General features: G+C 43.0%; 7 protein-coding genes across 7 annotated transcripts; 2 read left to right on the forward strand and 5 right to left on the reverse strand.

Moving 5' to 3' along the window:
- Positions 1 to 4,195: 4,195 nt before the first annotated feature.
- On the reverse strand, positions 4,196 to 5,149 carry EAF02_010092 (uncharacterized protein; the record flags this gene model as incomplete). The annotated part of the gene is made up of 1 exon (XM_038906140.1): positions 4,196 to 5,149. The coding sequence occupies one exon, from the start codon at positions 5,147 to 5,149 to the stop codon at positions 4,196 to 4,198; it is 954 nt and encodes a 317-aa protein (XP_038753867.1).
- A 720-nt stretch (positions 5,150 to 5,869) lies between these two features.
- EAF02_010093 (uncharacterized protein) lies at positions 5,870 to 7,208 on the reverse strand (the record flags this gene model as incomplete). The annotated part of the gene is made up of 5 exons (XM_038906141.1): positions 5,870 to 6,487; positions 6,576 to 6,859; positions 6,927 to 6,938; positions 7,001 to 7,019; positions 7,170 to 7,208. The coding sequence occupies 5 exons, from the start codon at positions 7,206 to 7,208 to the stop codon at positions 5,870 to 5,872; spliced, it is 972 nt and encodes a 323-aa protein (XP_038753868.1).
- A 1,938-nt stretch (positions 7,209 to 9,146) lies between these two features.
- Positions 9,147 to 10,947, forward strand: EAF02_010094 (uncharacterized protein). Its single transcript, XM_038906142.1, has 2 exons — positions 9,147 to 9,507; positions 9,571 to 10,947. The coding sequence occupies exons 1-2, from the start codon at positions 9,247 to 9,249 to the stop codon at positions 10,342 to 10,344; spliced, it is 1,035 nt and encodes a 344-aa protein (XP_038753869.1). The 5' UTR covers positions 9,147 to 9,246; the 3' UTR covers positions 10,345 to 10,947.
- Positions 10,948 to 11,333: 386 nt separating this feature from the next.
- On the reverse strand, positions 11,334 to 14,404 carry EAF02_010095 (uncharacterized protein; the record flags this gene model as incomplete). The annotated part of the gene is made up of 2 exons (XM_038906143.1): positions 11,334 to 13,832; positions 13,880 to 14,404. 2 exons carry the CDS (start codon positions 14,402 to 14,404, stop codon positions 11,334 to 11,336), a joined length of 3,024 nt encoding a protein of 1,007 aa, XP_038753870.1.
- A 304-nt stretch (positions 14,405 to 14,708) lies between these two features.
- Positions 14,709 to 17,865, forward strand: EAF02_010096 (uncharacterized protein). Its single transcript, XM_038906144.1, has 2 exons — positions 14,709 to 16,197; positions 16,245 to 17,865. The coding sequence occupies exons 1-2, from the start codon at positions 15,178 to 15,180 to the stop codon at positions 17,079 to 17,081; spliced, it is 1,857 nt and encodes a 618-aa protein (XP_038753871.1). The 5' UTR covers positions 14,709 to 15,177; the 3' UTR covers positions 17,082 to 17,865.
- A 3,344-nt stretch (positions 17,866 to 21,209) lies between these two features.
- EAF02_010097 (uncharacterized protein) lies at positions 21,210 to 22,076 on the reverse strand (the record flags this gene model as incomplete). The annotated part of the gene is made up of 2 exons (XM_038906145.1): positions 21,210 to 21,984; positions 22,051 to 22,076. The coding sequence occupies 2 exons, from the start codon at positions 22,074 to 22,076 to the stop codon at positions 21,210 to 21,212; spliced, it is 801 nt and encodes a 266-aa protein (XP_038753872.1).
- Positions 22,077 to 22,311: 235 nt separating this feature from the next.
- Positions 22,312 to 25,607, reverse strand: EAF02_010098 (uncharacterized protein). Its single transcript, XM_038906146.1, has 2 exons — positions 23,594 to 25,607; positions 22,312 to 23,471 (listed from the first exon to the last, which is right to left on the reverse strand). Exons 1-2 carry the CDS (start codon positions 24,826 to 24,828, stop codon positions 22,883 to 22,885), a joined length of 1,824 nt encoding a protein of 607 aa, XP_038753873.1. The 5' UTR covers positions 24,829 to 25,607; the 3' UTR covers positions 22,312 to 22,882.
- Positions 25,608 to 25,851: the final 244 nt, after the last annotated feature.

Consider the following 25,851-nt stretch of genomic DNA (forward strand, 5'->3'; position numbering starts at 1 on the left):
AAATGGAGGATAGAGGGGTATGGAGGGAAATGGAGGATAGGGAGGATAGGGAGGATAGGGAGGATAGGGAGGATAGGGAGGATAGGGAGGATAGGGAGGATAGGGAGGATAGGGAGGATAGGGAGGATAGGGAGGATAGAGGGGGATGGGGGATATAGACAAGTAGATAAGAAAAATCTTCAAGTATATACTAGATATATATATATATTCTATTCTATTCTATTCTATTTTATTAACTTGGAATTGGAATTGGACTTGGAATTGGACTTGGACTTGGACTTGGAATTGGACTTGGAATTGAACTTGAAGTTTCTTTCTTCCCGTTATGTTTAGGAGGTACTATACTAGCGCTACTATAAGATCTGATATTATCTATCTCGCTTCTTTTTTTATATTTGATTTTAGCTTTGTATAGATGTATTATGTATGTAGGTATGTATGTATGTATGTATGTATGTATGTATGTATGTATGTATGTATGTATGTATGTATGTATGTATGTATGTATGTATGTATGTATGTATGTATGTATTATTATTATTATTATTAGTAATTTTCAACATGTATGTATGTATGTATGTATGTACTTAGTATACTATGTATATTTTTTATATTTTTTATATATTTTTTCTTTTACTCGTTTGTTATTATTAGTATTTATAAGATTATATTATTAGATGAAAAAGATATATTAATATTTATCAATCTATCTATTTATTCATTTATTTCCTTTATTACGAATTTAGTAATATATATATATATATATATATATAGTATATAGTAATAAATATAATAATATAAATAATAAATCATTATTATCTATTATACTTACTTCTTAGATTATGATTTTATGATTTATATTATGGATAATCTGAATGGGATATGTATGGGATTGTGGTAAAAGTAAAGATGCTTGTCTATCTATCTAGTCTATCAGAATCAGAATCAGAATTCAAAAAAAAAAATTTCTTAAAAAGTTGTGGTATAGTATAGTTGTGGAATCTCTGCTGCTGCTAGAGATCTAATCGAGTAGTAGAGAATCTATACTCCCTCCTACTAGAGAATCTATTAACGTGGAATATGTTATATTATTATGTTATATGTAATTATATTCGTATTTCTTATTATTGCCAGAGAGTGTGAGGAGGGAGAGTCTTGCTGGTGGGGCTGTATACGCTTTATATATATCTATATTTTTGATTTTTTTAGAAAGTAGAGTAAGAGCGTGCGATACTTGTATAACATTTTCTCTCTCTCCCTCTTCATTTTTTTTTTTGGCTCACCAAGGAGAGGATAACGTTCAGCTTTTCTCTCTCTCTCTCGGCGTCAAAAAGCCCTAATAATGATACATCATTCGAGTTGGATTATCAATATGGGATTTGGTGTTTTTCTTCAGGGGGAATATTGTGTAACCTTATTGTACAGACCTTGATGGGTTGACGAACGACAGAGTTCTATATGATATTATCAGATTTGTTGTAGAGTGTAAATACTGAATTGGTTATCGAAATATATCCTTGGAATGGATATCGTGAGCATATGTATCGATTTTTCACCTTCAATGTCGCTTAATAATTTTGTTTCTCTCCCCCTCTTTCTTCTTCATATCCATATCTCCACCACGCCCCACCACACCCCATCTCAAAATAGATCCGAGCGATCCCAAAGCCACATCTCTGTCTCCACCTCGTCCTCAAACCCAGGTATCACTCACTGCAAAAGCGACTTTCCAGAAAAGCATCGCCGGGCATACTGTACAGTGATTGGGTCTTTCTCCCAATCATCGGGGTAGAAGCCCGCACATTCCTAATCTACAAGTCCGCTGGTGCGGATGGAGGGTGGGTTGATGAGGATATTGTTGAGGTTGGGATCGCCGGAGTGAAGAAGATGGGGCGTGGGGTTAGCGTGGGCAAGGAGACACTTTTGGGCACTTGGGTGGGGGCGTCGAGGTTGGTGATGGGCTAGAGGGAGAGGGGGGAGAAGGCACGAAGGCTTCAGAGCGGAGATCCTAATGGAAAGAATCGAGGGAAGGGAAGGGACCACAGGGATCTCTGAGTCGAAAGTCATGACAGGGGGTGTTACCTTTGGCGCCACAGATGTATGGCTTCGGTTTGGACACCATAAATATTATGTATTTTCCGAATCTCGGTGAGGATGGTGCGGACGTCGTGGGTGAAATTTGAGAGGTCCGAATCGGTCATGAGATCACAGAAAGATCGAAACGATTGGCGGGGTTATGGCTCATGATGAGATAATAATGGCCGTCTTTGGAATCTGTTACGAAATTTAGAGGCTGGGGAGGACGAAGGGATTATTTGCGATGAGTTGGAGGGCGGAGATCTTTTGGATGACACTCGGGGACCTCGTTTGACGATAATCCCGCCGGGAATATGCTGGGACTATCCCTTACGGTGCGTATAAATTTGAAGAAAGATGACTGATTGTTCGATAAACAGTAGATTCTAAAACGCCCAGAGACAAGATAGAGAAATAGATTAAATGTGTGAGTGAAAGCTGAAGAGGCCCATTGGCATATGCGATTATAGACGATATTCCGATTCGAGCGGGCGTGAGCCCTTTGTTCGGCCAAGTCCATCCAGGAACGTGATTTAGAAAGTCTTGAATGTATACCTAGTAACAATGGATGGGGCAAAGGAAGACTGGTAGATGGGGGTAGCGAATGCGATGTAATGACTGGTTATCTTGTCTCGACACGCGGTCTCACGTTGTCGGGGTAGAATTCCATACTTGGGTGGAGTATCATCAGTATGGGGATATCGCGGGAAACTATAAAAGGCTGCAGTATACTCACATCAATAGAATTAGGAACTTTCGGATGCACTGAAGATCCTTTGCTTTCCAGCAAAGTTTCAGGTATGGGAAAAAATGCATAATGCGCCTTGTGGAAAGCCTCCTTCATTCTCCTGGTCGCTAAGAACATATTCTGAAGCTCGGGATATCTTCATCATTGGTTTTGGTTATTGTATATTCCTCTTGAGTAGTTCTTGGAGACTTACTAGAATTTCTGGCCTCAGAAATGCAAGAAGCATGGCGTTCTAAAATCAGAATTAAAATGAGAATGATAAGAGCAATCCTACGATGGGTACTCTTCAAACCTCGTTCGAATCAAAGAACCCCGTCGAACAGTACTGGCGAGACAATCCTCACAGCCTCCAACTTCTCGCCCAGATACCGTGAAGGCTGTTGTGTGATACGACATTCATAGTCTTCTCTCGTAAACAATGCAGACGTGATACGATCAGAAGATAGTGTAGGTTGGAGAACTGAGAATAATTAACATGTGATTTTGAAATGCTATCACAGTTCTATGAAAAGGACTCACCTTTGGTAACAACTTGTTTCCAGAGAGATTACTATGCTCTCTAGCTTAACAGCTCTCCATCCCCGCACTGTTCATATATATACTGGCATGCGCGCTCGGGTTCAGAAGCATCTTTAATGAAGCAAGAAAGAATCTCTCGATTGTGACGAGGCACGCCAGATGGTGGCAATAAAAGTCAGCAGATCTTCCATGATGAACCAGAAAAGTTGAAGAGAATATGGTGTTGTGGCCAAGCTTTCTGCAATTCAATGGGTATTCCGACACCGGTTGATGGCATAGATCCGCTGTAGCAGAAGTGAAAGAGCCGGGGCTGCTTAGTGATCCCGCGCTTAACGCGGACGCAAGGCCTGCTGTGATTTGGAAGTCGAAGAAGATGTACCTGATATTGTTTGCACTGCTTTTACCTTGTTGTTAAATGTAGGTATTTATCATTCTACTTGGAATCCAGGATTATTGGTGTGAGTAGGAGGAAATTGGATACGATGTATAATAGGCTTATACCTGCACGATTCAACATTTATATGTATATTAAGATCTGACTCCACGCCTATTCTCCAGGCACTAGATTTATGCCTTCCTTAAGCCAATCGAGAATGGCAGATATATCCTTGATTAGCGAAGGCTGCACACTGCCCACATCACAATATTCACGTGCTTCCCAGCATTGTCCATAAGTTTGCTCTGACCTTGTGTTTGATTATTGATTCAATGAACAACGAAGTTGCTCCTCCTTGTCGTTTCTCGGGTCACTAGAGCTGGAATATTCCACTGGATATTACATCTTTCCATGTAAGAAAATTTCAGTACCTGCGCCACCCCTTTGTGCAACCCCTCCCAAGTCCCTCCCTCTCCTCACTCCACAACCCTACTCTTCCACACTCTCCCTATCCTCGCCGCCGCATTCAAAGCTGGATCACTCAATAACCCAAACTCCTCGGCTTCTCTCTCTACATCTCCAATCCCCTTCCCATCCCTAAAACTCAACACTCCCACCGATTCCAATTCCTCAACAAATTTCAACAAAAACTCTCGACAGATTTTCTCCCCTTTTGCGATCTTCTTTCTCCCCGTCTTCCATTCGGTGGATATCGTTTCTTCGATTATCTCTCGCATATCTTGGATATCGGTTCCGATTTCAATGGCGGCGAGGAGAGAGGATGAGGTGAGGAATGTGTGGTTGTTGTCTTCTGCGTCGTGGTTCTTGCTGCGGTGGGGATCTTCCAGATCATATGAACCGTCATCTTTTCCTTGATTCTCCTCATTGTCTGTCTTGTTTCTCTTGTGTTTCCTATCCTTTTCCTTTTCCTTTAAACCCCTATCACTGTCCGACTGCCCATTTTCATCACTTTCCTCATCGCTGATATGTCCTGTATCTCCCGACTCTCGCTTTCGCTTCTTTTCATACTTCTTCCCAATTTCTTTCTCGTCCTCTTGTCCTTCTTTGTTTTCCCGTTCAGGACCAGCTATTTGCTGGTCACCATTTCCCCTGAAATCCTCACCTGGCGATTCAGAACCCTCGTTACTATCTTCATTCCCACCACCATCTCTATTTCCCTTATCCTCCTCCTTCTCCCCCTCCTCATCTCCCCCCAGCATTTCCAAAATCCACCTATCTGGCACCGGGTCAAAAACATGATACACCCATCCCCTCTCCGGTTTCTCCTCCGTCAAGTACAAACTCCAATGAAACGTCCCCGGATTATTTCTCGCCGCCAAATGAATATACAATTTATTTCTCTCCCATTCTATTTCTATCTCCCTTTCTTCGCGTTTCTTAAAATCCCCCAGGGCGTTGATACTTCCCATAGCTGGGTTAAATATTGTTGTTGGTCTCGTAGGATGGGGATCGATACCCCTATTTCAGAACTGAAATTTTATCCTATCACCCTCAACACTCGTCGGAACTGTAAGATATTACAAATTACAAACTAATCTTCATCACCCAAATCTCATCATCGAACTGCATGTCAAATACGAAGATGTCTCGTCTGGATGTACTCAAATGATTATATTGATAATTCGATTTGACCATGATCAATCTCAATTACTATCAAACTTTATATGCGTCCCACTTCCATGCAACTCCATCCCAAAGCGGTTTGCTACATACATGAACACGTGGACGCTGGATGGGTTTTCATAGTTTGAGTAATCGATCGTCTAATGCCAAGAAAGGAATTTTGGCATACATCTTCAATGTCCCCATACAATTTTGCTATGAACACCACTCACAACTCACAACAGACAATGTACCCAGGTACACATTTCAAAAATCAACAACAGGTAAGCATGCTCCCATACCTTCCAGAACGACTCAATTTCAATCCGACATTAGCTCCCAACACAATATCGCATCATAACAAGCATTGAAAATAATTAAATAATCATCAAATCGTTTCATTTGTTTAAGTTCATGTCTGGCCACGCGTAAATACAAATTGTACCTCATCCGGTCTTTCAATTTTGACCTCCGTGACAATCAATAACTATAAAATTATCCACCGAACCCCGAGACTCAAAAGCAATTTATTGCAACTTGGCCTTCAAGATATCCTTCAAGGTAACGGCATCAGCAGCAAACTTGCTGATACCCTCTCTCAACTTCTCAACAGCCATAGCATCCTCGTTGAATGCAAATCTGAACTCGGCCTCATCATCAATGTAGGTCAATTTCTCGATATCCAAACTGCTAGCGTTCTCAGCGACCAACTTCTTAGGGACGGCCTCTTCGGAGTTCATCAACTCCTCCAACAAGTTTGGTGAGATGGTAAGGTAATCACATCCAGCAAGCTCAGTGATTTCACCAACGTTACGGAAAGAAGCTCCCATAACAATGGTCTTGTATCCGTACTTCTTGTAGTAGTCGAAGATAGCCTTAACGGACTCAACACCTGGGTCTTCTTGGGCGGAGTAGGTCTTTCCGGTGGAGGCCTTGTACCAATCGAGGATACGGCCGACGAAGGGAGAGATGAGGAAAGCACCGGCTTCGGCACAAGCAACAGCTTGGGATTTGGAGAAGAGAAGAGTAAGGTTGCAGTTGATTCCGTGGTCGCGTTGGAGGATACGGGCGGCTTGGATACCTTCCCAGGTGGAAGCAATCTTAATTAAGATGCGGGACTTATCGATACCTTGCTCCTTGTAAAGCTAGATGAGACACATATGTTAGTATCAAACTCATTATGATTGAGGTACATTCGTCTCAAGGAGTGACATGAATAGGCATGTAACATACGTCGATAATTCTGAGGGCCTTGTTGATGGTGGCCTTGGTGTCGAAAGAGAAACGAGCATCAACCTCGGTTGAAACCTTTCCTGGGACGATCTTCAAGATTTCCTTACCAAACTCGACGAGGAGACGATCAAGAGTGGCATCAGTCTTCTTTTCGAGGTCACCGTCGACCCCTTTTCCGTATGCGACTGCGGTATCGATGAGCTTGGCGTATTCGGCCTTTTTGGAGGCAGCGAGGATCAACGATGGGTTGGTGGTGGCATCTTGTGGTTGGTATTTGGCAATGGCTGATGGTATCTGTTAGCAGTTGATTGTAGGATTGGCGAGGAAGAGATTGTTCAGATGATAACTTACAAGCAAAGTCACCTGGAGAGAAATAAGAGTCAGTAAAAGCTTCAAACAGTTGCAATGATGGATTGGAAACTTACCAGAGTCAGAGACAACAGTCTATGATGACAAAGTAATGGTTAGCAGACTATATTCCAAAGTATATCCTCAAATTCCATCTCCTTCACAAGAGTCTCCCTAGAGCTCCGGGCTGGACCCGAGTGTCCCGTCGACCAGCCATCAATAAATAAAGACAGATTGTTCACTTACGGTGCCAGAAGCTTTGAGTTGATCTAATGAAGAAGGCATGATTATAATATTTGATTGTTTTGGGGGTATCTTGGTTGAAAATTTGGTAAAAGGAAGTAGTATGAAAATGGTATGATGGATTTTCGAGTGAGAAAGAGGTTGAAAGGGTTTTTATGTTGTTGAGACAGAAGTTCGGTTTCTAACTTCACCCCTCCGGCGTCATATGGTGGGGTCAAATAAGTGGAGAATTCACTTTTTTTGGTAAATACGTAGGGGGTTACTAATCCTGAAGCATACACCTTGTGTGATGGATGGATGATTCGCGAGGAAGAAATGAAGTGAATTTGGAGTGAAGTTGGAGTTGAAGTTGGAGTGAAGGTTGAGAAATAAAATAAAACGGGGGAATGCTGTCGAATTGTAATATTTTATATCAAAGAAGAAATCGACGATTATTTATAAAAGTCCTTGGGAATTAACAATTAGCAGGTTCATACCTACAGAGTTATCACATTCAAGAATAGTTAATTGATTTGAATTATACTCGGGCCATCAACAACCAGCTTCTCTAACAACTGTTGGTTGCTTCTCTTGTCTTCTCTCTGTACTCCCTTCCCTAACTCCTTTGTCAACATCCCACTATTGTATTGATGGTCTCCTTTGAATCCCATTACCCGATGTCGCCACAATTCTATACCCAGTAATAATCCGGAGACCTAATTTTTCCATCAGAGCAACCAGTTCTTCCGAATCTTGGAGTGATGAAGCGGCGAGAGCGGGTCTAGAATACAGTCGAAAGTGTAAAGCAAGATTACGATTGTTTCCATCCGTGTTCGGTTGAAGACGATAATGTTGTCGCGTTCAATGTATATTGTCTCAAAACTAGAAAAAGTCCTAAAGTTTATTTTTCACCCCCCGTCTAATATCATTGCTTCATGTATGCGGTAATAGACGGATCGCTTTGAGGGAAATACGCATGGTGATACCAGAAAATAGTCTCTTGAAACAACGTCGTGGTCTTATCCATCCATAACGCCAAGATGAATGCCATAGCGAGAGTCTAAATCCGACCGAAAATGTACTGTACACAGACATTGGGATCATTTGATCAAGATATATTGAAATAAATACCATAATGTTTGTATTTGGGAAGGAGGATGCTGTGAATTCTTCCATCAAAATAGAATAATGTTTTCATGTTTTCATGTTTTCAACATTACTTTGATGCAGATATTCGATAGCAACACTGCCCACACTCAAGCCAGAACGCATTCTTCTCGAATTGGAAGTTTCCAATACAAGTAGACCAACGAGGATCATAATCAATGGTGCAATAAGACGAATGAGCATATCCAATATGATTAAACAGACACAAGAAGTGAGGGAAAAACACAGTCTCTCAAGTCAAAGACATTTCGAGAACCAGCGGCGAAATTAACAATGTTAAGGAAGAGAACATACGAATGACAAATCTATCCATGTCACCAGAAAAACCAGAATACACACTGCATCGACGATGGAAACGCGATTGGTGAAAGAGACATAGCGACATAAGAGCAATTCTATCGCGAATTTGACCATGATTTGGTAGATCATTACTTGGTGAGATTTCAACAAATTTTTTGATTTCAAGAAGCAATCATTGAAACATATGAATACTACAAGACCATGACATCACTTAATGGCATGAATCTAGAGAACTATCTCAACTATTTCTTGCTTTGGAGAGAGAAATCAGCGGCTGATGACAAGCAATTGAGAACCGCAATGTCAATTTTTAGAAGACATGAAGCTTAGAATATAATACATGTCGATTGAGGTCCTTAAAGGTTACTCCTACGAAAGTTGATGATCTTCAGCCTTGTCAGATAATTTGAATTTCATCATATCAACAAGGGTGATTGACTTGCCATGCATTAGCGTCACTTATCCTTACTTCTCATTCGTCAGCCTTATGTAACCTCAGAGATCCAAAATTTTAACCTCTCAGCCTTATCTTAAACTTCAGCATGTCAATATTCAATACATTTAAACAAAAGCACTCTCCTGAACCCAGCAACTGCCATGTTCCTCCGGTAAAATCCCATACCCCGCCATCAGAATGGCACAATTCATACCCCGTACCGCGTTCCCCCAACAACTCTCTCTCCCTCGATCGTACTACCTAGGCCATCATGCATCCGGTCTCTCGCGAATGAAAACTATGCTCTCATCCATCGACCTCATTATAGAATGTCGAGACTACAGAGTCCCTCTCACATCTCGAAATCCGTTATTTGAACAATCGCTCGCGGGAAGAGAAAGAGTCATCGTGTATACGAAACGGGATTTGGGGTATCAGGGTTTGGCTGTGGATAAAAAGGTACGAATTTTCCTGCATGTACCCAGACAGAAGATTTATGAAACTAATTACTGGGAATAACAGAGAGAAGCAATTATAAAAGATTGGCATAAACCCTCCTCCACTCTCTTCTCAAATCACAAATCCAAATCCGATATCCAAACTATTCTCTCGCTCTGCAAAGAACATGGTCTTGCGCATCAATCCCTAACCGGTTCTCGAATTCTTGTAGTGGGTATGCCTAATGTTGGGAAATCTTCTTTATTAAATGCTCTACGTATGGCTGGCGTAAATAGAGGCAAAGCAGCATTCACAGGTGCCCAACCCGGTATTACGAGAAAAATCGCATCAGGTGTCAAAATAGTCGATCCGGACCCGGAAGCAGGAACAGAGGGTGTCTATTTAGTAGATACTCCCGGTGTGTTTGTACCTTTCGTACCGGATACGGATAGTATGTTGAAACTGGCGTTGGTGGGAAGTGTCAAGGATACTATTATTGCGCCAACGACATTAGCGGATTATTTACTCTTTCATATAAATTTAAAAGTGGGAGGGAGCGTGTATAAAGAATACTGCGAGGAAACGAATGATATCGTACAGTTTCTAGAGGCGGTTTGTAGGAAAACGGGACGCTTAGGGAAGGGCGGGGTACCGGATGTAGAGGCTGCAGCACTTTGGGTGATTCAGAGGTGGAGACAGGGTAATCTGGGGAAATTCGTGCTAGATGAGGTGGAGGTTGATGGTCTGGAAAAGAAAGTTATGGAGGAGGTGAGGATGAGTGTCAGTCAAGCAAGGAAACAGGCGAAGGATACTCAAAGGATGAGAGCGAAGACCAGGAGGGCGGAGTCAATGGGTTGAGGTTGCGTGTGTAGGAACTTCCTTGGGCATATTGATTCTTTCCCACGCGGTTTCGGGCCCGCGTTGTACATGTCATCCGATATCATCGTGTGATTGTGCAGCTCTGTGTTGTCATCAATCAATATCAACTGAGGGGAAAACGGAAAACATGAAATTAGGCGAATATATCGAACCAGATGGATTACTGGCCACATTGACCTACTACCTACTGCTCTACCAATTTAAAGGCTCTGACGACCCGAAAGCCACTCACACTCATACCCTCGCAACTCTTTCCCCAAGTTCCATCAAACCGGACGGTCACTGCAAACCAACTTCAGTTCCCCTGTCACAGGCGCCACTGCCAACAAACCCCCTGGAACAAGGAGAATTAACGTTATCCTCGATATACAGTACATCGATCTCATCATCGAGACGCTATTAATGTCTCGGGGGCTCGCTTAGAGAATGTATACACATGGGTGAGGAGAGATGAGCATGAGGAAGAGCTTTAGTATGGCTATATAGTAGATGAAGGATAGGGAAGAAATGTATGAGAACTTATATGTACTATATACTCTATACTAGTTCGCATTTGTAGTTCTAATAGCTATGAATAAAAACAAAACTATCTCAGACATGGAAAATGATGTTATGATATGAGTGGTTGATTTTCTCGTTGATTACTTTGGGTCCAGCGGAAATTGGATAGGAAGAGAAAAAGGGAAACCATTTGTGGCGTAACTCAAGTATCTCTTCTCGATCGCTCCAAATTTTATACTGAGGCCGGAGATCCAAGATTAGATTTTCAATTTTTATGTTCCGAACGATTGGTTCGTAAGCTGGCTCGTAGAGAGATGTGAAGGTATCATGATCTATCATATTGGTAATTGAGCATATTTTATATATTTATTCGCCCCGTCGCTCAAATTTACAGATCACAGGTCATACACATATTGTAAATTCAACAAATCAGAGCGGGGTATTTCCAACCATCAACCACCCAACCCCTAAACCACAAAATTAATCGTCTTTCCCCTCCCTACAACGACCACCCTCTTACTCCTACCCGCCACATCGGCCTGTCCCTCCTCTTCTCCAAACCTCCTCATTCCCTCTTCACTCTGCAAAACCTTATCCACAACCCATCTCTGCAACTCCACTTTATCCATTCCCTCTTCCGGAATCGGTATATCGATTGCGAATCTCAATTTCCCATTAACTTGTACTGCACATTTTTGAGTTTCGGGAAGTAACCAATTTATCGATCCATCTGTCTCTGGGAACTTCGTTTCGAAGATTGAAAGTGTTTCAATACCGCCGTGAGAAATCGACCAACATTCTTCCGCGAAAGCTGGAGTAATAGGTGCCATCAATTGAAGCAAGATTCTCGTAGCTGAAATTTCGATTAAGCCACTATGCTCTTCTACAAAAATTGCGTTTTGAAGACCAGCGATAACGTTTGTATGTGATGTTTCGCGGCTGACTTTGTTTGCCTCTGTGATTTCGATGATAAGATTGGTAAGACTCATCAGATCCGAGACAATGGTATTAAGAGAATGCGTTTCACTATAAGCTTCTGTTATATTTGTGATACTTTGTTGTACTGCTCGCCAAAGTTTGATGTCCGCTTGAATTGAGTCCAAAACCGCAGCCCCTGCATTCGAATCTTGCTTCTCCAAATTATTCCTTTTGCTTTTCTCTAAAACATCTACCGTAGAAAGGAGATAATCTTTGGGAGATAACGTGTGGTATTTGATTTTCTGAGATTCCTCTGTACTTGTGCATATGTAATCATGGAGACGTTTCAACCAACGAGTGATACCAGATATTTTCTGCTCATCCCATTCAAGGACCTCGGTGACTGGTGCTTGAAAAAGCATGTGGGCTCTGGTTGCATCGGCACCATATTTCGTCATGCACTGTGCTGGGTCGACGCCATTATATTTAGATTTTGACATCTTCTCATAACTAATTTTGGCGATTTCTCCTGATGCAATAAGGATGGGCTTCGATGGTGTGGTGAGATCCACTTCCTCGGGTTTCAAAAATCTACCATTGGAAGGATCTAAATAAGTCTTTCCATGCACCATACCCTGGCTGAGAAGCTTCTTAAAGGGTTCCCCAAGAATGTTCTTGGCCGACCCTTCAGGCCAGAGAGGAGTTGTGGAAAGGAACTTCGATATGAAACGAGCATATAATAAATGCAAAATGGCGTGTTCAACTCCTCCGATATATACATCAACGGGGAGGATTGCATTGGCTGCTTCCGGAGAGAATGGTGTGGTTGAATTCTTGGGATCAGCAAATCTCATAAAATACCAGCTAGAATCGACAAAGGTATCCATCGTATCAGTATCTCTTCTAGCATCGCTGCCACACTTGGGACATGGGACATTGACCCAGTCGTGGGCACCATCAAGGGGATTTCCAGCTTTACCTTTCAACCAATGGCCTTCAACTGAAGGCAGCTTAACTGGAAGCTGATCTTTAGGGACAGGAACTGGACCACAACTAGCACAATGAATTATGGGAATAGGGGTACCCCAATATCTCTGTCGACTGACAAGCCAATCTCTGAGACGCCATGTCTCAGCAGCTGAACCGAGACCTTCATTTTGGAGTAGCCTCATTATGCCTTGCTTTGCTTTAGCCGTTGTTTGTCCAACGAACGATCGTGGGTTTTCTGATGTAAGATGACCAGGATGAACAAAAGGTTGGTCTGCAGGGACAGCTTTCGAAGCACCACCAATAGGACCAATTACATGTCTCGGTGGAGTGTCATGGTTATTGTGCTTCCAAAATGCATGATCCCGAGCATCATGCGCTGGCACTCCCATAACTGCTCCATCACCATAATCACCTAATACATATGGTGCAACATAAACGGGCAAAGGTGCTTTAGAGGCCTCTGGTGTAGATTTTCGGGATGCTAGCGGATGCACGGCACTAACAGTGGGAAGAAGATAGCCAACCTTTGAGTCAGGTGGTAAATCTGACAAACTGTCCAAAAACTGTTGCAATTTCGTATCTTTTTTTGCAAGACCTTGAACAATAGGATGTGTTGCTGCAAGAGCAATGTACTGAACTCCATAGATAGTATCCGGTCGGGTGGTGAAGACTTCGACAGACTGCTGAGAACTATCTTCACCTGCTGATATGGAAAATTGAATTCGAGCACCTTTTGATTTCCCCAGCCAATTCTTTTGCATGGCAAGAACTCTTTCCGGCCACATACTTCCCTTAGCCAAGTGGTCGATGTCTTGAAGCAATTGCTCTCGAAATTCAGATATTTTCAGAAACCATTGTTTTAGTAGTCTCTTCTCTACCTTGGCTCCCGATCGCCATGAATTACCATTTGCATCGACCTGTTCATTTGCAAGAACGGTTTTGTCCACAGGATCATAATTCACTAAAGATTCTGCTTGATATGCCAAACCACGCTCATGAAGAAGAAGAAATATTTCCTGAGTATGTTTGTAAAAATTGGGATCGCAAGTTGTAATTTCCTAGTTCATATTAGCTACCAAATCGATGATTACATTTGTAGACATGCCCTATCCCAATCCCAGCGTCCGTTCCAAGTGATTAGCTGACTCTTCATCTTTTGTATATTTTGTTTTGTCCAGACTGCGGGGTCTATCCCACGTTCAATCGCTGCATTTTCAGCAGGCAAGCCAAACGCATCCCAACCAATCGGGTGGACAACATTGTAGCCTCTCATTGTATGGAATCGTGCCAGGACATCGGAAATCGTGTATGCTCGAAAGTGACCCAGATGAAGATCACCCGATGGATATGGAAACATAGGCAATATGTACGTTTTCTGGCTATCATCTTGTTCATTATCCTTTGCCGATTTCGGCTTTTCCGTCGTCGTCCACTTCGCACGCCATTTCTGATCCAAAGATGGCAGATCTAAACTTGGAAAGGGGTTATTAGTAGAAGTAGAAGCGTATCGAGTAAACACGATAGGATTGATGTTTTGCAAAGCGGTAGCGGGGTAATTGCGACGACAATAAGATGAAGGTCGAATTAAACTCGTTCGAGATAATGCGCATCTGCGAAGGGAGGACTGCATGGTTTTTCAAGGCATCATGTCATGCCAGGGACCAACTACTCAAGATATAGTCGACCACTCTTGGTTTTGCATTCGCAGATGTCTATCTCGCGGGTTGACTTCTTTTTGAAGTGGATTGTTGTTGTATTTGTGAGGGGTAGCTATGAGTAACCCAGGTAGCTTGCTTCATGATATATTTTTATTACAGTAAATATAAAAAATTGAGCACGGACTCATTCTTATCTAATCTCAGCCTTCTCTGGACTCAGGACTCAGAACTCAGGAGTAAATGCTAGATATTATTAGTGAGTGAGTCGTGAATCTAGTGAAGTATCAAAGTATCAAAGCACCAAGAACCCAAAACAAAAGGAAAGCACAGGCAAGTAGAATACCGCCAAGATCCTCAAATCCCTTAATTAATGGATCACAAAGACAATAACGTAGATGATCTACTTTGGTACCTCAAAATAAAACATCCATTGTCTACGAGCATCTCTCTGTCTCATTGGAAACAACCGGTACACATTGCACTTGAGATTCTACGCGCTCTGTTCTTTGGAATCCTTCTTCAATTCAAGTAAATATTGATTGATATTTATAAAGCTTTATTTCATTCACTTCCTCTCCTTACTATCCTTCCGATACGAGTTCAGTGCGATTGTAAAGTTGCACGACCGTTATGATTCAAGCATTGCCATAAACGAGAACCAACAAACAGACTGCCGTTGATCGCCCCCTCTTGAAGCTTCAGAGCATGCGATGCTGGCTTTGAACGACTTTCACGAACAATTATAATGTCACCAACCTATCAAAGTTTAGAGCCTCACGCGCGCGATTCTTTAGAATTGGCTAGTTTAGCATCGAGTTCCCCAGGCGCGAGATCATCGACAGATTCACTATCATCAGATGCTGGTATATCCTCATCACGGAAGCTTTCACTCGAAGAAGATGACCCTTTAGATGACCGGAATCCCGCCGCGAATGGCCGGCCTGGAAGAGGACATGGCAGAACATACTCTGTCTCTTCGGCCTTCGACTTTTCTTCTAACCTTTACCCTCTGTCTTCTACCGCAGGAGGTTATGCGCCGATCGGAGCCCCTATTTCTACGACAAATGGCCAAACTGCCTTGGGAGGAGGATCGTTGGAAAAACATAAGACTTTGACATATCTGAACGGGTTGTCATTGATAGTTGGCTTGATAATAGGATCCGGGATTTTCTCCTCGCCGAGTCAGGTCAATGCAAATGCGGGATCACCAGGCGCATCATTAATTGTATGGGCAATAGCAGGAATATTAGCATGGACTGGCGCGTCAAGTTACGCGGAGCTGGGAGGAGCAATACCATTAAATGGCGGCGCACAAATATATCTTTCCAAGATTTTTGGGGAGATTTTTGGGTTCTTGTTCACATGGTGTGCGGTCATCGTTCTAAAGCCTGGATCGACCGCCATTGTATCGATAATAATGGGAGAGTATTTGGTACGGGCATTCATTGGAGCCGAGGCTGAGAGTGTCAACGTTTGGATTAATAAGAGCGTGGCATTGATTGGATTGTTTTTCATTACCTTTTTAAATTGTATATCTACAAAGTTGGGCACGAGAATGGGAGATATGTTTATGTTTATGAAGTTTATTGCATTGCTTGGAGTTACAGTCATTGGTGTTGTGGTAGCCCTTACTGGCTTCTCTACATCAGGGAAGGCGAATGAGGATTGGAAGAATCACGGATGGTTCGAGGGAACTAGTAGTAGCGCCTCATCATGGGCCGTTGCATTATACGCTGGATTGTGGGCCTTTGACGGTTGGGATAATGTGAGTATTCCAAGCCTTTTACCCAAAACCTCTATTGACTTTCATAGACAAATTATGTGGTTGGAGAGTTCCGAAACCCTACTCGGGACTTGCCAAGAGTCATCCACACAGCCATGCCATTAGTCATTCTCTCCTATATTCTCGCTAATGTCGCCTATTTCTTCGTCCTACCTCTAAAAGCTATCAATTCTTCAAATACAGTTGCAGTTATATTTGGAAACAAGGTATTTGGTCCTATTGGATCATTAATACTTGCTCTTATTGTCAGCGCAAGCTGTTTTGGAGCTCTAAATGCAACAGCCTTCACTAGTGGACGATTAGTCTATGCAGCTAGCAAAGAAGGATATCTACCCGCCATGTTTGGCAAAATTGGGTTCGGAAACCAAGCGGAGCCTTCTGCCAACACTCTCCGAACACGCAATTGGGTATCAAAGAAATTAGCCAGATTCTTCGGTGACGAAGACACCGGGCTCTTCTTCACACCCGTTAACGCCATGATTCTCAATGCTCTCTTGACAGCAGTCTATGTCGCTGTCGGCGAATTCGGTACGCTAGTCACCTTTTACGGCGTAGCTGGCTATACATTCTATTTCTTCACAGTCCTAGGACTCATTGTTCTTCGCGTTCGCGAACCTAATCTCGAACGTCCTTACAAGACTTGGATTACTACCCCCATAATCTTCTGCTGTGTGAGTTTATTTTTACTCAGCAGAGCAGTCTTTGCGGAGCCAATTCAAACGCTCATTGTTGTTGCGTTTGTACTCGCTGGAGTGCCGATATACTACTGGCGGATTCGCGGAAGAGATCAAGTCTCCAAGAGAGAAAGAAGTAGCAGTGGGAGTGGAAGTAGCAGTTGGAAATTCTGGGAGAGGGGTTCAGGTTAGTTTGAGAAACCTATCATGGTAAATCGTCGTGCTTCGCATGAATCTCTGATCAAGATGGATGAATGATTGAATGAACGATAGATACAGACATGAGAAAGAAAGAAAGAAAGACGAAGAAACAAGAACATATCATTAATGTCAATACCTAATTGTGTACCAAAATGCATGCCCTGTCAACTAATGTATGTATTCCGATAGTATGCTATTGCAATACTTCATTCATATCATCACTCATTGCCCTAGTTCAGTTGACACCCTCTACTCAGCACCATTATCTCACATAACTTTGTCTGCTCTCTCCCCTCCCATTTCTCCCTTTGTATTTAAACTCATTCATTCTATCAATCTCATCCATCTAGCTACGATCCCACCTAACACTCTCAACTTCTCTTCTATTCCCGCATGATACCTCCCCAAGTTAATCTCCCTCCCCTCCCATCCAACCTCTATATCCGACAAATCCACAATTCACAACTCAAATCCCCATAACGAAACCTCTATTCTCACAATTTATACTCTAAAATAGACAGACAATTGAGATCACGAACCCAAACACCGAATACCCAATCAAGAACCCGAGTAAAACTCGGTTTCAACACTGCATAGAATCATTTCCACATACCTACTTATACCCGTACATACGCAGACACACGAATTTGTATCCAATCTTGACATAATTCACATCTACAATTCACGAATACACAAGTTGTAATTCACAATCTCTAACACAGATGGATTCTCAATACGTATCGACCGCTCAATGAAGTAAGCACCTACCTAGGTAGCAAGCAATCAAGGTAAAATACCTACTCAACAGCTCGATCCAGAAACCGATCTAGAATTTTTTTTACGTATGTATATTGAAACCGATATCGGACTTCGCCATACATTCCTTCCATATTATTAATTTATTTTCTTCCCTGCCATCTACTTACTGTCTACCCATCATCCATACCCCAATCCAGTTTAAAACGAAGTCCAGAACAAAATAAAATGAATCTCCATCACTATCCCCTTTCTATCTCCATCTCCATCGGATCCTGAGCGCGCGCGCAAACATCTCCAAAATAGACACGAGTATCTCCAGTCAGTACTAGACAAATCCATCCATCAACTCGTCTAAAGAACTTAACTCCCCGTCTCCCTAACCTGGTCCGTGTCAAAACCCCTACTCCGCACAAAACGGCTATACCGCTACGACACTAAAGCGAATCTCCCTTCTCATTTGCACTAACAGAGTGCATCCCCACCAGCGATTCCCTTCTCTTTCCCTTTCCCTTTCCATCCCCATCTCCGTCTCCGTTCCTTCAAGTTCACATCCACCGCTTTAAGACACCACTTCTCAAACCCACAATAAAGACGTTTAAACTTCGTCGTACTCGGACTATATCCTCCCCATCAATTCTCCGACCATGTGGAGAGCAAACAGCTCTTGCGACCCCATTACGCTTCAAGGATAATTGCACAACCAAACCCCAGCAGAATTCGCATCATACCACCCTTTACATTCTCCATCCTTCCTACAATCTAGCCTCCTGACATACAGTCACGAACCATAATAGATTACTCTAGAGCGTACCCATAGTGAATCCCTCGCAAATAAACACGCCATATCCACAGTAAGCCTCCTACACCCCTCAAAAAACCTCGGTCGATCTCCCTTGTAATATGTACTCGCCACACTGTTGCGCTCGCTATCAAAGTATATCGCAATATCAAATGATCTAAGAAACCCCTGATCAAATCCTTACTCATCTTCATCTTAATCTCATCTACTCTTCGCATCCCTCTTCACGATCCACTATCAAATTTGCGAATCCCATATTATCTCATCGGATGCTTATATGGAGATGCCCCACTAGTACACGTACAAGTAAGTAGACCCCAATTTCGCAATCAAGTTAATCAACCAAGCCGGCAGACTAACAAGCAAGCAAAGAATTATGCTGGTAAGCAACTAGTTAGCACAATATTAGATACATATCCAGAACGAGGTCTAAAGAGCGAGACTTATGTCATCCTCACGTTATCACTTTCGGCGATAAACCGAATCTCAAGTATGCTATAAATTTAGAACGAAAGGCGAAGGAAGGTAAGGGAGGGAGGGATAGACGAATCTATGCATAAGCCGAAAAGTCGAGATTGAGAATACAAAATACAAGAAATTTTATACCCGAAAATGCATTATTGAATTTAAGAATGAACATTTATATCCTGTTTAACTGCGTATTTCGAAGCCAAGAGGGAAAAAAAGGCTAAATTCAGACCCTCAAAAACAATCTACCCCCTCATCGCATCCCCCACACTAACCATACTCGTTCCGCAAAACTCATCCAGTGAAACCCACATATGAAAGATGACCCGAAACAATCCCCTCAAGCATCTTAAACCTTCAACCTTCAAACTTCAAAGGTGCCGTACATACATACGTGCATCAACACTAAATAAGCGTCGGTCTCGTCCGTCTATCCGCTCAAGACTTGTATGTATGTGATAGCTTGGGGTTCGTTGCAGAAAGTAATCACTAAATCCTTGACTAGTGAACCCTTGCCTATTAGCATTTGGTTTAAACCAATTACTATACTTCTTCGTACATTGTATAGTAACCACTAAAGAAATAGTATAATGGAGTGACTACACTGAGCCAAAATTAAATATGGAACATTACTTACTCATTGAGTAAGTAAGCAAGTACCTAGGTCCACCAGTCAAGTAATGAGTTATCTTGTGAATGTAATATCAGCATTCAGTATGGTGTAACCAAATACGCACTAGCGTAGATTAATTTGACATTTAAACATCTGACATAGCACACCATGTCACCATCACTTTCGTCTCGCTGACCATCAATTTGTTCCCAGCCACTATTCAGAAACAAAATAAAATACTTGAGTACAAGTCCGGTGATACAAATCCTCAATACGTGAATACGTAAATAAGCCCGGCAAAAAAAAATAGAGTTTGTACCACCTATCTTGGCCATAGGTATTTTTCCGCTCGATCAACAAGAGATCGTCTGAATATATGAGCAATTACCCAAAGGGGAAATATCCTCCGATCCCGTACCGCGCAAGGGCGCCACGACTGTGCCTCGTGTGGATAACCAAGGATATTTAGTTTCCATTATTTTTCTCTTCGTTACTTACAAATTTTCCCATATCCACTATTGTAAGTATATTATAGACGAAGATTAACCATATTACAGCCATGGCCATATAGATTGTTCCTGTATCGATGTGGCACGGCGGGGCAACGTAACAGCGGGGGTGGAGCGGATAAGCTAGAAAGCCATGTACCTAGACCTTATGTGCTAATGCCCGCAGGGTCTTATTTGAGGCCAAGGCTAAAACTGCATGCCGGGTAGATAGATGTATACTTGGTTGTTTATGGAAGGTGTTCAATCCGAAAATCAATCGTGGCATGGAACATGCCATCCCATGGAATAATCTATTTGTCATACTAGCAAGCCGGCGGCCAAGGTATTCCCAGAAATGTACAAAGTCGCAGAGGTACGACGTAGCTGCAGGGACCGGCAAATAGGTACAAGTGAAGGACTTGATATGCTTGACTGTCTTTGATTTAGGGAAGCAATGGTGTGAGAGAAGGAATCCTTCATTTCATGTTATTTGATCCTTCGGAATCCTTAAAAATGAAAGGAATAGGGCATGTGTTTTCGTGAATGTTCTGAAGGTATTTTGCGTTCTCGTAGATGCGACTAAAGGATCGAGGCTATGATTGAGGCTTTCAAGCCTCCTCCTGAGCACGGGACGGAAGGAACGTGTTGTACAAGTATTACCGTTGTGATATGTCAAATGCATAACTTTAATGCTAAATCCTAGAAACCACGAGGAAAAGTTGTTAAGTTGGGTTGGATAGTGTGTGTCCTTCCCGTTTGTGTTGTGGGTGAGATGCGACAAAGAAGTTGTATAGTGGGGGGTATTAAATTATGGTTGCATTTACGCAAGGGGTTTTTTGGAGGGGTTTTCGTCCTTCGTAGATGCGCATGGGAGGATCGAAGGTTATCGGAAGTTCGAGTGGGGTTACGAATCGCAGATTGAAAGATTTGGTTCTTCTCCCATCGTAAATGTCGATCCGGCAGCGACCGAAAAAGAATTGGTCCTTTCATCTTCATTCATCAGCTCCGTCAACTCCGGGCTCGGTCTGTTTATTCCCCCCGGCAGCAGCTTTCAACGCCTTCTCCTTTGCCTTCCTCTTGACTTTTTTCTCTCTGTTCTTTCTAGCTCTCCTCTCTTTGTCTGCCTCCTCTTTGCTTTCCTTCTCCCTCGTCATTGCCTGTTCTTGAGCCTCGATTGACCTTCTCCTCTCTCTCATGAGAATCCTCATCTTCTTGCCTAGTTTCCTCTTCTTCTCCCCACTGGAACTATTTCTGGCCCCGAAGAGGCCATTGCTTCCCAATTTTTTCTGCCCACTAACACCAATCTTCACAACCCGGACTCGCCACGGAACTTCCAAGCCCCAATATCTTTTTTCTCTGCCTTCCAAAACATCTTCTCCACTAATTGCCGCAATGGCGTATTCCTCTTTACGTTGCCCCTCAATTGGACCGGTGAAGTAGTAACTCTTGTCCCTTTCCCGAACAACAAAAATCCCTTTATCAATTGCCTCCTCCTTGAGGACTATCTTGCCTTCTTTGACATTTGAGAAAAGCCGAAAGTCGAATTCCTCTGCCTGGTCCTGGTCATCCTCCAGTGGTGGTGAATGTGGAGCATCGTTTATGGGTTCAATGTTTAACGCGTTCTCGGTCCCGCACGATTGAAATGAAATAGGTCCATAAAGTGAAGCAAGCTGGTTGTGAAATCGAGCAGAGACATCAGGGTCGATTGGTGAAGGAGGTTCGGGAGATGATGATGAGGATCGAGTATATAGATCTGAACGGCGCACACTATCCATCAATGTCAGCAGATGTTCAAACTGGTGTCTTTCTCTCATGGAGCAATAACAAACTCACCGTTTCGCGTCCGGGAGGTCAAACATGTTTATTGTTATGTTGTTGTGAAGCTTGACCAATGTTTCTGCATCGAAGCTCTCGACATATTTTTTTGGTGGGGATTGAAATTAAGTCTATGCGGGGGCCAAGAATGACCAATTGTGCAACGGGCTGGCCCGCGATCTTTTGTTTAGACTTCACTTGGTATTTTTTATGTAAAAGAGCAACGTTACATATTTCACAGATGATCGAAATCAAAGAACAAATCCTGTATTTTAAAAGGTTTGAAATTTCACCCAACGTTTTCGTTGATTTAGATTTGACGGTGTATTAAGGAATTAATGAGGGTATCAAGTCTGATCATAACATGAGTTTATAAAAGTACATCCATTGTTCCATCCATATATTGATATCATCCAAATCATCCATCCACCCCATGTATCCGCAGTGTAAGAAGCATGAAAGAGATGCCAAAAGAAAAGGAGACAAGAGAAACCTAAAGTTCACCACCATTTTTCCTACGCCATCGCTTGCTATGTATGATGCCTATGCTGAATTTTCAGTTCGCTGGGGAATACCATAATGTATCCCATATCATCCTATTCCATTGCTTCGTTTCCTTCCATCTCAAAAGAGAGCACATATAAACATGAAACTGGGGGCTGATTCCCTTGGGTACTGACTGAAGTGCAGAATTAATAAAAAAAGAGATTGACACAGTGCGAGGAAATGATGCATGAATTTCTGGATTCTGGCATACAAGGCCTGATATCTGATATCCGATGCGTATGTGTACTGGAATGAGTTCTTAATGAAATGCTGAATTAATGCAGTGCGTTAAAGTTCAATAAAACTATGCGGCGCTCCAAGTGTAATGCTGTTGACTGGGCTGTTGATGCGGCGGTGGTGGTTGAGAGTGGCCTTCTTCTTTTACGTAATGCTGATCTCCAGAATATTCATAGTGGGAGCTAGTGACTGCGGGTAGCGTAGTTCCATACGTAGACGCGGTGTCTTGAGCAGTGGTCCATGGTTGCATAGACATAGATGTAGGGAAGTATTCTCTTGGTTGCGCAGGGTCACTGGCAGAACTATATGGCGTAGGTGCGTTGAACCGAGCTGTGAAATCGGAAGAGAAAGAAGAGTTCAGTTCGGGGGGTGCTTGATGGCGAGGTGATTTTGCGGGCCGTGGATTGCTGTCGATGAATCGTATGGGAGCCCCACTTGGTGAAGTTGTACTTTGGTACGTATATGATCGTACTGGAGGTGCAGGTGCTGGCATTGTAGAGGCTGGAGAGTGGGTTTGTGGATTCTCTGAACTGGAATGGTTTCCTTGGAGATAATTATCCATCGATAACGACGGCGGGGGTCCTTGGTAGTTCGGAGTTGATGGGCCTGGGGTGTGCTCAGATGAATGCGGCGGGGCGAACCATGATGGTAGAGTTCTAATTTGGCCATGTCAGCTTACAGTCAAGGCAGATGTTACGAAGTTGAAAATGATTCCGAGATCATTCGACTTCAAGTCAAAATCGGGATGAATAACATGACACTGAGTGAAAGAACTTACTGTTGTCTCATCAAATGTGGAGATACAGGAAGATTGCTTGCGTCGAAATTGAATGGCGATCGAGGTAGTTCAAGGGTCTGAGGTTTTGCCAATTTTGGTTTCATTGTAGCACTACCAGACGTATTGCTACTTGTGATCTGCAATTCTGGTGCTTGGCCCCGAGAGGCTGATGACCCGACGAGTGCAATTTCCTTCCTTGCTTGGAAGTTCCTCGGACTTCGACCTCTGACCACAATTGGCGCTGTCGCTGTCTCACAAACATTGATCTTCGTGTTGTTTCCCAAAGTTCCTACAACATTTAAATGCAAGGTAAAATGCTGTTGCAGCTCTCGTCTCCGGCCATTGTTAGCGGTCGCGATTCTAAATTGAAGTCTTCTGTAGGCTATAGGGTAGACGGCGAACTCGTTGTTTGTATCTGGAGCTCCATCGTCAAATGGAAGTAGTGGAATAGACGATGGCTCCTGCTCCTGGCCAGGTGTTACTTCAGGGGAGTTTGGTGGAGGTGTTTTCCATGGGATGACAATCAGTTTGACAGAATGGCCATCAACTGATTCCGTGGCACTGATCGTTACTTCTAGGGACAAAATTGGAATACGTTCTCCGCGTTCCGTAATCACGGATAAGGCGCCTCGGGGCGTAGTAACGGACCCGGAAATTTGAAATAGGTTCCTCCGGTAACAGGTCAGCTCTGGCTGGACAATCACTCCCTCGCCCGTGGGGGTTGTCATTTCCGATAAAAAGAACATTCCGTGAATTTGCGCTGAAAGGTCTAGCTGTTGTATTCTTCCATGTTGGTCTACGATAGTGTGCTTTGGCTGTCGTCTACTAAAGGAAAGTAGTCTGTGATCCTGACTAATATTAGGTTTTGGATGTTCTGACAAGTCTTCCCGGAAGTCCTGCACTACTTCGCCATAGGGCGAATCATCTGTAGAATGAAACGGTCGTTTGAGAGAAGGGTAGCTATGATGTGAATTTAGTGGTGGTGGTGAAGCAGTCAACACCCCATTTCCTTCCCTGTGGGGAGGTCTTGTGTTGATTGAAGAAATATCCATTGATCGGTACCCTCCCTTCTGTCTTGCATGATACGGCAATGCCAGAGGACCAGAAGGAAAATTTGACTCGAAGGCCGTTTGATGAGAAGTATGAGGTGGTTGGAGAGCATAGCTTTGCCAAATTGAATGTTCTGACTCTTCTGGCTTTATGGCTGCCATCGTTGTTGTTTGTGTTATGGACATTGAAGCATCTGAAGAAAGAAGTTTTGATTATTGGTCGATTAATGATTGAAGATCAAGAGTTAAACATTTATCCATAAAAGTGATTCTTCATGGAGTGTTTAGCATGATGTATTATGGGATGAAAGGGAAGATGAAGGCCGGAGTACAAGCTTATACTGGGTTCGGAAGCTAAGCTCTTATTCGTGAATCTAAACATGGTCTACCAAAGGGGCCAAAGGACGAGACTAAGGTGCGGGATGCAAGCAAGCCTCATGATGGGTCTAACGTCCTTCCGAATTCTTTGTCAAGTAGGCAGGTGGATAACTGCTTTGGCCTCATTTGTGTTCCGTTCCCCTCTTCGAAAGGGCAATGTATATGAGTACCCCCATGGCATATATTATCTCGAACGAGTAGAAGTGGCTGGCGCGTGATCTGCATTAGTGATAGTGTATAAGTATATGGGCTAGATTGATCCTATTGGGGAGAGCTTTATGCTTCCATCTCTCAGTGCCTAAAATCGAAAACCATGGCGAATTGGAGATCTTCAGAGGGAATATCGAAAAAGACGTTGACGGACAAGGATAAATCCGTAAACGATGTATAGTTCAAGGGGGGGAACCGTGTACCGCCTCACGGTCATCTCTCAAAAGAGGATGGAATCCGCTGACAGGCATATCCAAATAAGTATAGCTCCCATAAGGTGAAATAGCCTTGACCAACAGGTGCCCCTGACCTGTCAATAAATCCGGCCGGCAACCATTCCACAAGCTTACGATCAAAAAGATATCTCAAGCCCCCAAGCGCCCCAAGTACCAACATTGTCCGATGTCATTTCGTCTTATGTTTTGGTTTGTTGATGCTTTCCTTTTCTCGCGTTTGTAATCAGTTCTTTTTCCATGTCTAACGAGCTAACGCAGCATTAGGTCTTGTCAAGTCTTATTCAGCACCAACCAATATAAATTATTTCCAGGGCCCTAGACAGTATCCTTGATGATCTTCTGACGAATGATAGCTAGGACTGTCAGCCGTGGGCGGAGATGAGGA

Source organism: Botrytis sinoallii (genome assembly GCF_014898435.1).
Source record: "Botrytis sinoallii strain Bc 23 chromosome Unknown BSIN_024, whole genome shotgun sequence".
Lineage (NCBI taxonomy): Eukaryota > Fungi > Ascomycota > Leotiomycetes > Helotiales > Sclerotiniaceae > Botrytis > Botrytis sinoallii.

What these genes read in the sequence shown, in the direction of transcription:
- EAF02_010098 (XM_038906146.1), bottom strand. Translation starts at nt 24,828, where the DNA reads ATGTCCATAACACAAACAACAACGATGGCAGCCATAAAGCCAGAAGAG. An exon ending in CCACATTTGATGAGACAACA is followed by an intron (nt 23,472 to 23,593) that starts GTAAGTTCTTTC and finishes TGGCCAAATTAG; the next exon opens with AACTCTACCATCATGGTTCG.
- EAF02_010094 (XM_038906142.1), top strand. Translation starts at nt 9,247, where the DNA reads ATGGCACAATTCATACCCCGTACCGCGTTCCCCCAACAACTCTCTCTC. An exon ending in GTTTGGCTGTGGATAAAAAG is followed by an intron (nt 9,508 to 9,570) that starts GTACGAATTTTC and finishes TGGGAATAACAG; the next exon opens with AGAGAAGCAATTATAAAAGA.
- EAF02_010096 (XM_038906144.1), top strand. Translation starts at nt 15,178, where the DNA reads ATGTCACCAACCTATCAAAGTTTAGAGCCTCACGCGCGCGATTCTTTA. An exon ending in CCTTTGACGGTTGGGATAAT is followed by an intron (nt 16,198 to 16,244) that starts GTGAGTATTCCA and finishes TGACTTTCATAG; the next exon opens with ACAAATTATGTGGTTGGAGA.